The sequence below is a fragment of the Vidua chalybeata genome, chromosome 16 (genome assembly GCF_026979565.1).
Source record: "Vidua chalybeata isolate OUT-0048 chromosome 16, bVidCha1 merged haplotype, whole genome shotgun sequence".
Lineage (NCBI taxonomy): Eukaryota > Metazoa > Chordata > Aves > Passeriformes > Viduidae > Vidua > Vidua chalybeata.
In genome coordinates, this window is record NC_071545.1 from 14,271,258 (window position 1) to 14,284,439 (window position 13,182).

The 13,182-nt window shown below is 67.7% G+C and overlaps 1 protein-coding gene across 3 annotated transcripts; it reads left to right on the forward strand.

Moving 5' to 3' along the window:
• The first annotated feature begins 1,224 nt into the window (after positions 1–1,224).
• Positions 1,225–13,147, forward strand: LLGL1 (LLGL scribble cell polarity complex component 1). Of its 3 annotated transcripts, none has more exons than XM_053957403.1 (23): positions 1,225–1,341; positions 3,950–4,047; positions 6,132–6,213; positions 6,294–6,424; positions 6,818–6,976; positions 7,058–7,220; positions 7,308–7,443; positions 7,536–7,590; positions 7,671–7,828; positions 7,910–8,127; positions 8,219–8,286; positions 8,571–8,724; positions 9,125–9,229; positions 9,422–9,714; positions 9,788–9,941; positions 10,019–10,172; positions 10,262–10,545; positions 10,764–11,028; positions 11,124–11,238; positions 11,342–11,436; positions 11,545–11,668; positions 11,741–11,820; positions 12,006–13,147. In XM_053957403.1, the coding sequence occupies exons 1-22, from the start codon at positions 1,261–1,263 to the stop codon at positions 11,817–11,819; spliced, it is 3,171 nt and encodes a 1,056-aa protein (XP_053813378.1). In that variant the 5' UTR covers positions 1,225–1,260; the 3' UTR covers position 11,820; positions 12,006–13,147. The 3 variants fall into 3 exon arrangements, with proteins under 3 accessions (XP_053813378.1, XP_053813379.1, XP_053813380.1); XM_053957404.1 differs by having other exon boundaries at positions 6,294–6,409; XM_053957405.1 differs by lacking the exon at positions 1,225–1,341 and having other exon boundaries at positions 4,036–4,076.
• Positions 13,148–13,182: the final 35 nt, after the last annotated feature.

Here is a 13,182-nt window from a genome sequence, read left to right on the forward strand (position 1 = left end):
TCCTCCTGGTGCCTCCCTCCTGCAGGGGGGAGATGGTGGGGTGGGTGTGAGGTGCCAGAGAGGGGATGGATGGGATCTGCTGGTCTGTGCCCTTGCTTCTTCCTCCTCTCTTCTTTCTTTCCTGCTCTTCTCCTTTCTCCTCTCCCTCCTCCCTTCCTCTCTTCTTCACACCTCTTTATCTCTGCCTCTCCTCTTTCTCTCCTCCCCTTTTCACTACCCCCTTTATTTCTCCCCTCTGTTTTCCTTCTTCCTCCTTTGAGTTCTTCCTCCTTTTCTCTCTCCTCAGAGCAGACCCAGCCTCCCCACCCTCAGTCCCCGGGGCTGTGCCGGCGCTTCAGGCCCCTCCATCCCTCGGTGAGCCCACAGCCCAGCACCGGGCCATCGTTTCCCCGCTCGCCCCCGGGCTGTTTTCCTCCCCAAAGCCCTGCGTCAGTCACCCCAGTGCCGCATCTCCCCGGGGCCGGCGTTAGTCAGCAGGGAGGGGAAGCCGTGCCCTGCCCGGGGTGACTCACCCCAAAACTGGGCGCAGGGCAGGCTGCTCCCCCTCCCACCTTGAGATGATGCCGTGGGGGGGGGGGGGAGCGGGGAACAACATTCCCGGTGCCCTGGCGGGAATAATGAGTCGCCAGCCGGGAATGAGGCTCGAATGTTAATTCTGGGAGCCGGCGGGATGCTCCGGGCCTAGTAGCCGGGGCGCCGCCATGTTGATGCACCCCATGGCTGTGGGGCACACCATGAGACCCTAAATCCACGACACCCCATGTTTGTGGGGGCTTTGTGACCACCATGACCAAGCTTGGGGTATCCTCGCTGTCTCTCACCATGCCCACGCCGAGGGAAGACACCGAAAGAAGAGGATTTAAAAAAATAATATAAATAAACCCAGCGCAGAGGGCGTTGAGTTGGAAGACTACATATCCCATCGGCAGCCGCGGCGGCGCAGGCGCAGCGCGGGTGGGCGGGGCCGCGGCGCGCGGCGCGCGTTGCCGCGCGGTGATTGGCGGGAGGAGCTGTCCGTCAGGGCTCCGCCCCGCCCCCGCCGCGGCGGTGCTTGCCCGGGCTCGGCGGGCGCGCGCACCGGGACCCCGCACCGGCACCGGGGACCCCGCACCGGCACCGCGCCCCCTGCCGGCCCCGCCCCGCGCCGCGCCCCGGCCCCGCCACCGCCACCGCCGCCCCGGGACCGGCCCCGGGACCGCCGGCCGCGCCCGCCCCGCCCGGTACCGCGCCGCCGCCACCGCCGCCGCCGCCGGCCCAACCATGATGAAGTTTCGGTTCCGGCGGCAGGGTGCCGACCCGCACCGCGACCGCCTCCGCCACGACCTCTTCGCCTTCAGCAAGGTGCGTCTAGGGCGAGCGGGGGGCGCGGCGGGGGATCCCGGGGGGCGGCGACCACCGGGAGGCACCGGGGGTACCGGGCAGGGTGCGGTGTGCGGGCAAGCGCCCCGATGGCGCGGGGCTCTGGTACCCCGGCGGGATGCTGCCCGCGGGGAGGCGAGCAGCGTGCGGGGCACCGCCCCCCGGGACCGGCTGAACCCCCGGGGGAGCCGCGCACCGGGACCTCCCCGCTCCCGGGGAAGGGGCACGCGGGAAGGGCAGGGCTGCCTGGCCGGGGGATCCCGGGACAGGCTGCTGGACCGCCCCGGGAGGATGCACCCCCGGGGGTGGGTACCGGGAGCCGCGGGTGCGGGGTGCGGACCGGGGGCTGCGCTCCTCCCCGTGCGGTGCAGGGGGGCACTCCGGGAGAGGAGGCGACCCCCTCAGCACCGCGACATCCCCGTCCCCAGCCCCTCCTGCGGGGGGTTCCCTGGAGCGCCCCGGTTCCCGCACGCCCCCTGTCCCGTGGATTCCCCGAGGCCTCGCTCACGGGCTTTTTGGGGTGACCCGCGGTCCCGCATCCTGTCTGGCCTTGGAGCATCCCTGGCTGCATCCCCCATGTGGGGCTCAGCCCCTCACCCCCGTCTCCCCAGGGGTGGGATACTGGGGGGCTGGAGCCCCTGTGTCAGCCGGAAGGGCTGTGGCAATGACCCCCTGGGCTTTTGGGGTTCCGTGGCACCCCAAAGATGTGTCTCTGTGGGGACATGAGAGGTCAGTCCTTGTCCCCCTCCTCCCTCCGAGTTTTACCACTTGCCCCCCTCCTTTGGGGTGGGAGAGATCCACAAGCTCATCAAACAAGCCCTGGGGTGCCGGAGCCTTCCCTCGGGACACCGGGCTGTGCCAGCGGGTGCCCACCTGGGACTTGGTGCACCTTGTCCCGGAGGCGCCGTGGCGTTGGGACCATTCTCCTGCCCTGGCCACCGGCAGTGCCCCCTGGATGAACCCAAACCGTGCCCATCCTGTCCATCATCCAGCGTCCTGGCACTGCTGTGGGCTACTTGCCCAGCTCCTGCTGGGGACGCTGCCGTGCACCGGAGCGACCCCCGGCTGTCCCGCAGCGGGAGGGGCTGCGGGTGTCGGGGTGTGCAGTGGTGAGGGGTCAGAGCCAGCTCCCACTGCCCAGCACAGCCCTGACCCCCCAACTCCTTGCCGTGGGTGAGGGTCTGGCCGGGCTGCAAGGCTCAGCCCAGCCAGAGCCCCCCTGTTTTGGGGGAGCAGAGTCCCACGGCGGAACCTGCCCGAACGAGTGCCCAGGGCGGGTGCGTGCCAGTGGGATGTCCTGGGGGGGAGGCTGAGGAGAGCCCCTCTCCGGCCATCCCAGCCCTGGGGCCGCCCGCTGCCCACCTGCCTCCCATTAAGGGTTGTTTTTCCTCCCGAGCTCCAGATCTGCCTGGGATTTGCTGTAATTTGGCCGGGAGCGCGCCTTGGCCGGCCGGCACAGCCTGCCGGATGCGGCCCCGCTGCGGGCCGGGAGCGGGGGCTGCGGGTGGGGGGCTCAGCAGGGTCCCCCTTTGGGACTGGGAGTGCTGGGGAACTGCGACAGCGCTTTTTGGGGAATCTTTGCCGGTGTCACCGTGTTGGTTTCCGGCCTAAAGCATCGCCGTGGTGTCCCTGTGCTGCTGCTGTCCCAGCTCCGTCCTCCAGCGCAGCGTGCATCCCGGGGGGATTCAGCATGACCCTGCGTGGGTCGGCACCCACGAGCATCCACTTCCTCGCCCCTTGGACGTGTTGGGACCCACTTGGATGGGCTGGGATGGGCTGGGGACGTTTTCACGCTCCTGAAGGTGTCCCTTGGGAGGGGAGCAGGAGCTGGGGTGACAGCGGCTGCCGCCGGCGGGTGCGGAAAGCCGCCCCGCTGCGCCTCTCGGATGCCCCAGACAAAGGGAGCAGGTCAGGATCCGGCCAGTCTGGCTCCGGCGGCCTCCGTATCGTCTGATCGCGCCGTCGCTGCTCAGCCGAGCTGCCCTCGGGAGCCCTGCGGTCCCCGCACCGCGGGCCGGGCCGGTGGGTGCCCCCCGCGTCCCCCCGCTGCCAGGGCAGCCCCTCCCCAGCCGGCGAGCCCGGGCACGCCGGACGGCCGCGACTTCCTTGGGAAGGTGCCCTCGGGCGACACGCGGCTCCGGCGGGGACGTCCCTGGCGCTGGCGGGTCCCGCTCGCCTGGTTCTGCCGCCCGGCATCGGGGACGCCCGGTGATGTCGCAGTGGGGGTCCCGCTCGCCTCTCCCGGGGTGTCCTCACCTGCGAGGTTCAGAGCAGGGGGGTCCCACCCCCAAAGTGCTGGCGGGTGGTGGGACAGCTCGGTCAAGGTCAGCCCTACCCCGGCCCGTGGTGTGGCTGTTGGGCTGGGTTTTGGGGCGCTGGGTGGAAATTGGGTGAGGAGTGATGTCCCCTTTCCCCAGGGCCCTCCTTGGTGGCACTGGGGGTCAGAGCAGCATCTTCGTGATCCCCCATCGCAGGGGTGATGCTCGGGCTGGTGCGGGATCGGAGCTGTGGGGGTGAGGGGGGCTGTGGAAGGTTTGGGGGTGTCAGAGGTGGGGGGGGTCCCACTCTGACGTGCCTGTCCCCATGGCAGACGGTGGAGCACGGCTTCCCCAGCCAGCCCAGCGCCCTGGCCTACGACCCCGTCCTGCGTGTGATGGCCATCGGCACCAAGGCGGGAGCCGTCAAGCTGTATCCTTTTCCTCCCACATGAGCAGGAGGTAAGGACCTCCCGGACCCTCCCGCGCTCGCTCCTCCGGCTGTCCCCATCCCGGAGAATGCTTGGAGACGTGGCTGTGCTGCTTCTGGCCCATCCGGCAGCCCCCACTCGGCTGACGTCCATCCCTCCGTCCAGCTGTGCTGCAGCTGGGCCGGGCGGCGAGGGGGCGGCTGGAGGAAACCCCCACCTCGCCCAAAACGCCGGGGGGGGGAAAAGGGGCTCGGCCGTCCCGGGGGGCATCCCAAGTGGGGTCCTTCCCGCTGTTACCCCGCGTATCCCGGGGGGCTCCTGTCCATCCTGTCCCATCCACGCAGCCCTCGGGGGGGGCAGCGGGGGCTCTGGCCGGCTCAGCGCGGGGGAGAGGGGCTGCGGCGGGCGCGGAGCCCGGTCCCGGGTGGGGGGCCGAAGCGGGGGACGCCGAGCGGGGCCGGCCGGGCTTTGTTGCCGGCAGCGTGCAGGGAGACTTCAGAGGGCTGCTGGCGGGCGGCCAGGGCTGGATGCGGCCCATGCTCGGGGGGCCCCGCGCCGCAGGAATGCGGGGTGGGGGCGCGGGGGCGGCTGCGCCCGCAGCGGGGTCGGGGTGTGGGGGGCGGCCGCACTCCCCCTCCCCCAGGCCGGCGGCTCGCTGCCTGCCGAGCACAAAGATGGCGTGTTTTGTTCTGCCGGGGCCGCCCGGGTGCCAGCCCGGCCGCGACGTCGCCGGCCGCCCCACTCGCCCGCCTGGCCCGCGGTGCCGTTCCCAGCTGAGCCCCCCCTCCCCTCCCCCCGGCACCGCGGGGATGAGGTTGCGGGGGGCTGCGATGCCCTGAGCATCCTCTGCGGGGATGGTTTTGGGGTGGTACCCAGCGTGGTACCCCGTGCCTACACGGCCCCGCTCCGGCTGCCTCCAAAGTGATGCTTCTGGAGGTTGGCGGTGCCGGGGAAGCCGGGGCCGGGCGAGGCAGCAGCCGGAGCTGGCCTGACTGGCGTTACTGGTTAGTGGGGGGCACCCCTGGGTGCTCCCTGGCCGGGCTGGGCGGATCTGGTTGCAGACAGCCCGGCACTGAGGGGCAGCCAGTGCCTGGAGGGGTCTCCTGAGGCAGCTGGGGGTCCCTGCACTTGGACCCCCATTCCACATGCTGGTGACACTAGTGTGCCTGAGCCACTTGCCCTGATGGCTCTCAGCTTGTGGCACTATTTTGGGTGGGGAAAGACCCCAGAATGAGCAAGGATGGGTGGCATCCCCCGAGCATGCAGCACCGAGAGCCCTCTGCGTGCTCCCTGCTTCATTCCCATGCCCTGTTGCCTGCTCTCCCCAAAACTCCGTGGCTGTCACCTGGCTCTGCCGGCTCAGCTGTGCCCAGCACTGCCAGACAGCTCCTGCCTGTCTGGCCGGGCAGAGCCGCCGGGCTGGTTCCCTGTGCCGAGGGCACCAGAAGGTGGCCAGGGGCAAGTACCCCCGGCACACGGCATGCCCAGATGGGGCTGCACAGTGCACACCGGGCTGGGGGGGAGCAGCTGGCTGGGTCTGGGGGTGCTGGGGATGCCAGGCCGGGCTGCTCTGTGCAGTGCTGGAGCTGCTGCGTGGGTCCTGCCGTGGTTCCTGCCGAGTAAAGGAGCCGGGACCAGTCGGGTGAGTGAGGCTGTGCCGGCGCATGCCGAACCCCGCCCCGCTGCCGGTGCGTGCCGGGGCTCCCGGCGCCTCTTGCACACCCACCCCAGCTGTGTGTGTTGGCCGCAGCCTGACCTGGGACACCCCGGTAGGAGGTGGTTGGTGGATCCCAGCCTGACCTGCAGTGTCCCAGCTGGAGGTTCTTGACGGATTCCAGGCTGATTCAGAGCGTCCTGGTTGGAGCTGGAGGTGCTTGGTGGGTCCCGGATGGGGATGGTGGTGCCATGGCCAGCTCTGGCATGGGGTGCTGCCAGGGATGCTGCGCCCTGGCTCTCATGGGGACAGGGGGCTAAACTGGTGTTTGCAGGCAGAACTGTGACCTGAGGGAATTCCGAGGGTCCTGAGGTTTGCTGGGAAGGGGCGGGGGGGGCTCTACCCTCGTTGTTTCTTTGACGGCCCCCCCAGATATGGCGCACCGGGTGTGGAGCTGACCGGCCTGCACAAGGAGACGGCCACTGTCACCCAGCTGCACTTCCTTCCCGGCCAGGTACGTGGGTGTCCCGGGGGAGAACCTGGCAGCGGCCCCCAGCGCCTCACACACCCCTCTTATCGTCCCCCCATCCCCAGGGCTGGCTCCTCTCGCTGCTGGACGACAACACGCTGCACCTGTGGGAGGTGTGCCAGAAGGAGGGCTGCTCCCACCTGGAGGAGACCCGCAGTTTCAGCCTCCCGGGACGCCCAGGGTCCGGCAGCGCTAAGTACTTGCCTGGGGGGGTCGGAGCCGCTCCCCCGCGGGGCTGCGGCCGCAGCGGTGCCGCTGCCAGCTGGGAACGGCGTGTGGGAGCAGCTGGCCTGCAGGGGCGGGATGGTGGCCAAGGTCCTCTCCGTGATGGTGTTTTCCCCACTGGGATGCTCCTCTGATCCGAACTGAGATGCTGAGCGCAGGGAACAGCTCTGGACTTTTTATGGTGCTGGCAGGGCCCGGGGGTGATTAATGGCTCTAATTGCTGTCGGTGCTGAGGCTGTCCTTGTCCTTGTCCTCCTGCACTAGGGGAGATGGGAATGGAGGGATGGAGCAGGGGAGGTCTGGGGTCTCTTTGATGCTCCCCCAGACCCAACACGGTGCTGAGGCAGCCCCTGTTCCCCCCCAGCTGCTCCCCTGGCATCACACGGGTGACAGTGGTCCTGCCGATGGCTGCTGGTGCCATGGTCTGCCTGGGCACCGAGGGCGGTGCCGTGTACTTTGTCACCCTGCCCACCCTGACGCTGCTGGAGGACAAAACCCTCTTCCCAGATGAGATCCTGCAGAGGTGAGAGCCCTGCGGGCCCCATGCCCTGTCCCCAGCACCCCCCAGCCCCCCTCTGACCCCTCCGTGCCTGTCCCCCCGCAGTGTCCCCGATGACTACCGCTGCGGGAAGGCGCTGGGGCCCGTGGAGTCCATCCAGGAGCACCCACGCAACGGCAGCCGGCTCCTCATCGGGTACAGCCGGGGGCTGGTGGTCCTGTGGGAGCAGAGCACTCGCCTTGTCCAGCATCTCTTCCTGGGGAACCAGGTACCGGGGCTGGCGTGGGGCTGGCGGGGCTGTGGCCCCGTGTGTGTGTCCCCATCCGAGTGCTGAGCCCCCCGTGTGGCCCCGCAGCAGCTGGAGAGCCTGGCCTGGGAGCAGAGCGGGAAGAGCATCGTCAGCTCCCACAGCGACGGCGGGTACATGGTGTGGGCAGTGAGCGGCACCGGCCAGAGGAGCCAGCAGCCCGTCATGTCCACCATCCCCTACGGTACAGGATGGGGGTCTGGGGGGGCTCAAGGGGTGGGAGCTGATCCCCCACATCTCCCAGTGCTACAACCGCTGTTGGTGTCTTCGTTTCAGGGCCGTTCCCTTGCAAAGCTATCAGCAAAATCCTCTGGCGAACCTGCGAGTCAGGGTAGGTGTGTGGGCTGGGCATGGGCACAGGGGGCACTTTGGGGGTCCAGGGTCTGATGGCAGCTGCTTCGTCCCACCCAGGAACCCCTTCATCATCTTCAGTGGAGGGATGCCCCGGGCCAGCTACGGTGACAGGCACTGTGTCAGCGTGCTGCAGGGCCAGACCCTGGCCACGCTCGACTTCACCTCCCGCGTCATTGACTTCTTCACTGTGCAGAGCGCAGAGGTGCCCGAGGGAGGTACGTCCTGCCAGGGCCACCCAGGGAACGGGCGATGGTGAGGGGGTCTCCACGTGCAGCAGCCATCTCCCCCCTCCCCAGGCTTTGAGAACCCCCGAGCCCTCGTGGTGCTGGTGGAGGAGGAGCTGGTGGCCATCGACCTGCAGACGCCGGGCTGGCCCACCATCCCTGCCCCATACCTGGCACCTCTCCACTCCTCTGCCATCACCTGCTCCTGCCATGTCTCCAACGTGCCCCTCAAGCTCTGGGAGAGGATCGTCAGTGTGGGCGAGCAGCAGAGCCCCCGGCAATCCTCTGCGGTCAGTGATGGGGGTGGTGGGGAGGGGTCCTGCTGAGTCTCTTCCAGCGTGGCCCAGTGGGCTTCATCCCTTCCTCCTTCCCTCCCTCCAGGCTTGGCCCATTGATGGGGGAAAGAACCTGGCCCAGGAGCCCACGCAGAGGGGGCTTCTCCTCACCGGGTGAGTGGGCTGGCAGCCGGGAGGGGGCCTGGGAAACCCAAAATGCAGGGGGGACACATCCACACTGGTTCCTGCGGTGGGGGAATGGGATGGGATGGTGGTAGCATCCACTCCCTCTTTCCGAGTGGGCTGCCCCTTCTTCTTCTGGCCGGGCATGAGCGTGTCACCCGCTGCGCTGTCCCCCGTTGTCCCCCCCCTCTGGCACAGTGGCTGCCAGCACACAGGCGGCTCTTGTTAGCCGGGCAGATGGTGGGGCCCCGCGCTGACAGGACCCCCCCGCCCAGGCACGAGGACGGCACGGTGCGGTTCTGGGACGCCTCGGGGGTCTCCCTGAAACCCCTCTACAAGCTGGGCACCGCCAACATCTTCCAGACAGACTGTGAGCACAACGACAGCCTCAACCAGGCGGGCGAGGAGGAGTGGCCTCCATTCCGCAAGGTGAGGTCCCCTGGGCAGGGTGACACCGCCGCGGAGCTCAGCACCCTCCCGGCTCTGCCAGCACTGGAGGGGGCAAACCCAGAGCTGGGCACGGGGGGATGCACCTGCCGGAGCCATCCCGGCTGCGCCCCGGGGACGTGTCCCCCGGCTCAGGGCACAGCTGCTGTGTGACGCACTGTGGGGACACAAGGGACGCTTGTTCCATGGGCCCCGTCCCGCGGGTCTGCCCCACCATGGGGGGACAGAGCCGGGGGGTGCGTGGGGACAGACTTTTCCTGGGCGTGATGCCCAGAGTGGCCCGTGTGCCACAGCTGGTGGTAGGATGTGGGTGTGCAGGGGGGGCCGTTCCACAGCTGTTGTGCGGGGTCCTGGCTGTCCCTTCAGCTGTCCCCTCCCGCAGGTGGGCTGCTTTGATCCCTACAGCGACGACCCGCGCCTGGGCGTGCAGAAGATCGCACTCTGCAAGTACACGGCCAAGATGGTGGTGGCTGGCACGGCGGGGCAGGTAAGGTGGCGAGGACAGAGCAGGGGCTGCCGAGCACCTCTCGGCTCTCCCATTGGGGACCCACAGCATGAGGGGGCTACAGACCCCCATGGTTGTCCTTGAAGGGCTCCTAGGATGGGTTTAACCCCTGATGTGCAGCAAGCTGGGGGGGGGGGTCCCAGCGTGTCGCCCTGTCCGTGCTTGTCCCTGCAGGTGCTGGTGATGGAGCTGAGCGACGAGAAGTCGGAGCACGCAGTCAGCGTGGCCACCGTGGACCTGCTGCAGGACCGTGAGGGCTTCACCTGGAAGGGCCACGACCGGCTGGCCCCCCGGAATGGGCCCCTCCACTTCCCCCCCGGCTTCCAGCCCAGCGTGCTGGTGCAGTGCGTGCCCCCCGCCGCCGTCACCGCCGTCACCCTCCACTCCGAGTGGAACCTCGTGGCCTTCGGCACCAGCCACGGCTTTGGACTCTTCGACTACTACCGGCGCAACCCCGTGCTGGCCAGGTATGGGGGGACCTCGGTGCTGGGGACCCCCTGGAGTGGCGTGGCGGGTGCTGAGCAGCGTTGGTGCCCGCAGGTGTACGCTGCACCCCAATGACTCGCTGGCCATGGAGGGGCCCCTGTCCCGCGTGAAGTCCCTCAAGAAGTCCCTGCGCCAGTCCTTCCGCCGCATCCGCAAGAGCCGCGTGTCGGGCAAGAAGAGGCTCAACGCCAGCAGCCCCTCCAGCAAGGTGGGCACGGAGTGGGGGCCACCATGGCAGCTCCCCGTCCCCACCAAGCGGGGACTGACCCCGTGTCCCCTCCCCAGGTGCAGGAGGCCAACGCGCAGCTGGCGGAGCAGGCGGGCCCCCCCGAGGTGGAGATGACGCCGGTGCAGCGGCGGATCGAGCCTCGCTCGGCTGATGATTCCCTGTCGGGGGTCGTGCGGTGCCTCTACTTTGCCGACACCTTCCTCCGTGACGGTGAGACACCCCCCTCCCTCCGTCCCCAGGGAAAAGGCCCCAGGCTGGGTCTGTGGGGAGGGGACTCTGACGCTGCTCCACCCCCACAGCTGCCCACCACGGCCCCACGATGTGGGCAGGGACCAACTCCGGGTCGGTGTTTGCCTACGCCCTGGAGGTGCCGTCGCAGGAGAAGTTCTCGGAGCGGGCGGTGGAGGCGGTGCTGGGGAAGGAGATCCAGCTGATGCACCGGGCACCGGTGGTGGCCATTGCGGTGCTGGACGGGCGGGGGAACCCCCTGCCCGAGCCCTACGAGGTGTCTCGGGACCTGGCCAAGGCCCCCGACATGCAGGGCAGCCACTCCATGCTCATCTCCTCCGAGGAACAGTTCAAGGTGAGTGCGGGGCTCAGTGTCCCACTGTGGTAGAGATGGGACACAAAATGTCCCATGTCCCCTTTGGATGTCCTCATCACGCAGGGACCAGGTGACCAGTCAGGTTTTGGGGGCACTCCTATGTCTATTCTGGGGTGGTGAATCCAAGGGGAAGGTGTACCCCTAAACCCTGCAGCTTCCTGTTCTCCCCTGAGCCTGACTCCTCTTTCCCCCCCCAGGTGTTCACGCTGCCCAAAGTGAGTGCCAAGACCAAGTTCAAGCTGACAGCACACGAGGGCTGCCGGGTGCGGAAGGTGGCCCTGGTGAGCCTGGCCAGTGCTAGCTCTGAGGAGCGGCTGGAAAACTGCCTGGCCTGTCTCACCAACCTGGGGGACATCCACATCTTCACCGTGCCCAGCCTGCGGCCCCAGGTCCACTACAGCTGCATCCGTAAGGAGGACATCAGTGGCATTGCCTCCTGTGTCTTCACCAAGCACGGCCAAGGTGAGGACACCAGGTGACATCTGTGTCGATGGGATGTTGACCTCACCTGCAGCCCTGTGGGGGATTCCTGAGGCTCGTTGTTGTCCCCACTGTAGGTTTCTACCTAATTTCACCATCCGAGTTCGAGCGCTTCTCGCTGAGCGCCAGGAATGTGACGGAGCCCCTGTGCCGCCTGGAGGTCGCCCGGCTCCAGGACACCTCCTGCCTCAGGTGGGCTGTCTCGGGGGCGTGGGGGGCTTTGCTGTGTGGGAAGCCCTGTACACCCACCCCGTGACACTGGTTCTGGCCATAACTTCTCCCTGTTTCCTTCCAGCAACAGCTCGACGGTGACACCGAAGCTGCCACAGGCGAACGGCACCCACGTCCCGCGCAGCTCCGAGAGCCAGCACTCCCCCTCGGACAGCGACCGTGAGTGACCACCCTGTCCCTGCACACACACGGTGTCCCACAGCCCTGCTCCAAGCCTGGCTCTGTGTCCTGACTGTCCCCAATCCCTCCTGTCCCGTGACTCCCCAGGGTCCCCCGAGGAGCACTCGGCCACCTTCTCGCCCGGCCCCATCGACTCCCCCAACAGCAGCATGGAGAACCCGCTGGACACCACCGGGGACATCACCGTGGAGGAAGTGAAGGATTTCCTGCCGTGAGTGGGGTGGGAATGGGGTAAATGGTGCTGAGGGGCCGTGGCAGTGCCTCTCACCCTGCTCTGCCCCAGGTCCTCGGAGGAAGCAGAGCAGAACCTGAGGAACACCAGCGAGGACGAGGCCCGGCCCACGGGGATCCTCATCAAGTGAGGTCTGTGAAGGGCTGGTGGTCCCTGGGGTGGGAGTGGGATTTGGAGCTGGGACTCCAGCGCAGTGCCCTGGCTTCCTGATCCATCGTGGGAGGACGGAGTTGTGACCCCCGGGGCTCGTAGAGGAGGGGGAGCAAGAGGGAATGCCTGTCCTGATCCCCACCAACTCCTTCTGCCTCACCCACAGGCACCGCCGGCCTCCCTGACCCATCTCAGTGCTCGGATTCCCGGGATGCGCGACTCGACTGGACCCCCGCGCCCCCTCCCCACGTAACGTAGACTCGCCTCCTCTCTAACATCTGCAGCCCGGCTCCGGCACTCCCCACACACCTGCCTGCCCGCCCCGGGCCCCCCGAGCCGGGGCCGTGGGGCACAAACTCTTCCCGGGGAAGATCAGTTCCTTTTTTATACACGGTCGAGTGTCACTGTCCCCTACTCCAGAGCCCCCTTCCTGGGGGATGCTGCTGCTTCCTCGGCTCCACGGGGAGGGCTGGGGCTTGTGGACCCCCCCTTGTCCCTCAGTTTTGGTCCCTTGGGGCAATGGGGGGCCAGAAGCCCCCGGGCACAGCCCCCCTGTACCCTGGTCTGTGTTTACATGCCCGGCTCCCTGCAGTTTACAGCCCCGTTCCCTGCCTGCCAGGAGGCTCTGGCTGCTGCACAGGGACTGTCCCCAGGGGAGCCCAGTGGGGATCCCCTGGCTCCCAGGTGGGCAGCAGAGGCCTTGAGCAGCCCGAGGAGGGGCATGGTGGGGGGTCACAGGTGGCCTTTTTCTCTTAGTGGCTTCTCCAAGGGCTATTCTCCAGGTTGGGCTCTGTGCCTGTTGCTCCTTTCTGACACTAATTCCTGCCACGGGGTGTGTTTGGGATGGGATCACGCTGTGGAATTACACACGGGCTCCTGGTCCTGGTCCATGTTGGTGCTGGGAGAGGGGGGCAGATGGGGCTGCCCCACCCTGGGGGTCTCACTGTGCCAAATCCCCCCTGGGCTCCGAGCCTGGCCTCGTCCTCCTGGGGGGCTGCGGTCTGTCCCCTGGCCCGTGGTGGCTGTTCCCACGGGGCTCAGCTGGCCCCTGCCCCTCTCCTTTTGGGGAGCTGTGGCCCCCCCGGGCCCTCTTGCGGTACGTGTGTGGCTGGGGGGGTTCGGGCTCTGTTGCTGCCGGCCGAGGCCGGGGCTGTAGCGTCCCTGGTAGAACCCCCCCCCTCCCCAACCTCATCTTTTTTTTTTTTTTTTTTTTTTTTTTTTTTTTTTTTTTTTTTTTGGTAAGATGAATTTAGCATTGTTTAGTTATTAAAAATACTGGTTTTTAATATTGAAAATAAAGCATTTAATATCAGCTGCCTGGGCTGCAGGTGTTTGGCTGAGCC

Bases quoted from the DNA above. Each gene is read 5' to 3' on its own strand.
- LLGL1 (XM_053957403.1), top strand. From the start codon at position 1,261: ATGATGAAGTTTCGGTTCCGGCGGCAGGGTGCCGACCCGCACCGCGAC. The intron at 7,221-7,307 runs GTACCGGGGCTG...GTGGCCCCGCAG, and splicing joins ATCTCTTCCTGGGGAACCAG to CAGCTGGAGAGCCTGGCCTG. The intron at 11,669-11,740 runs GTGAGTGGGGTG...GCTCTGCCCCAG, and splicing joins GAAGTGAAGGATTTCCTGCC to GTCCTCGGAGGAAGCAGAGC.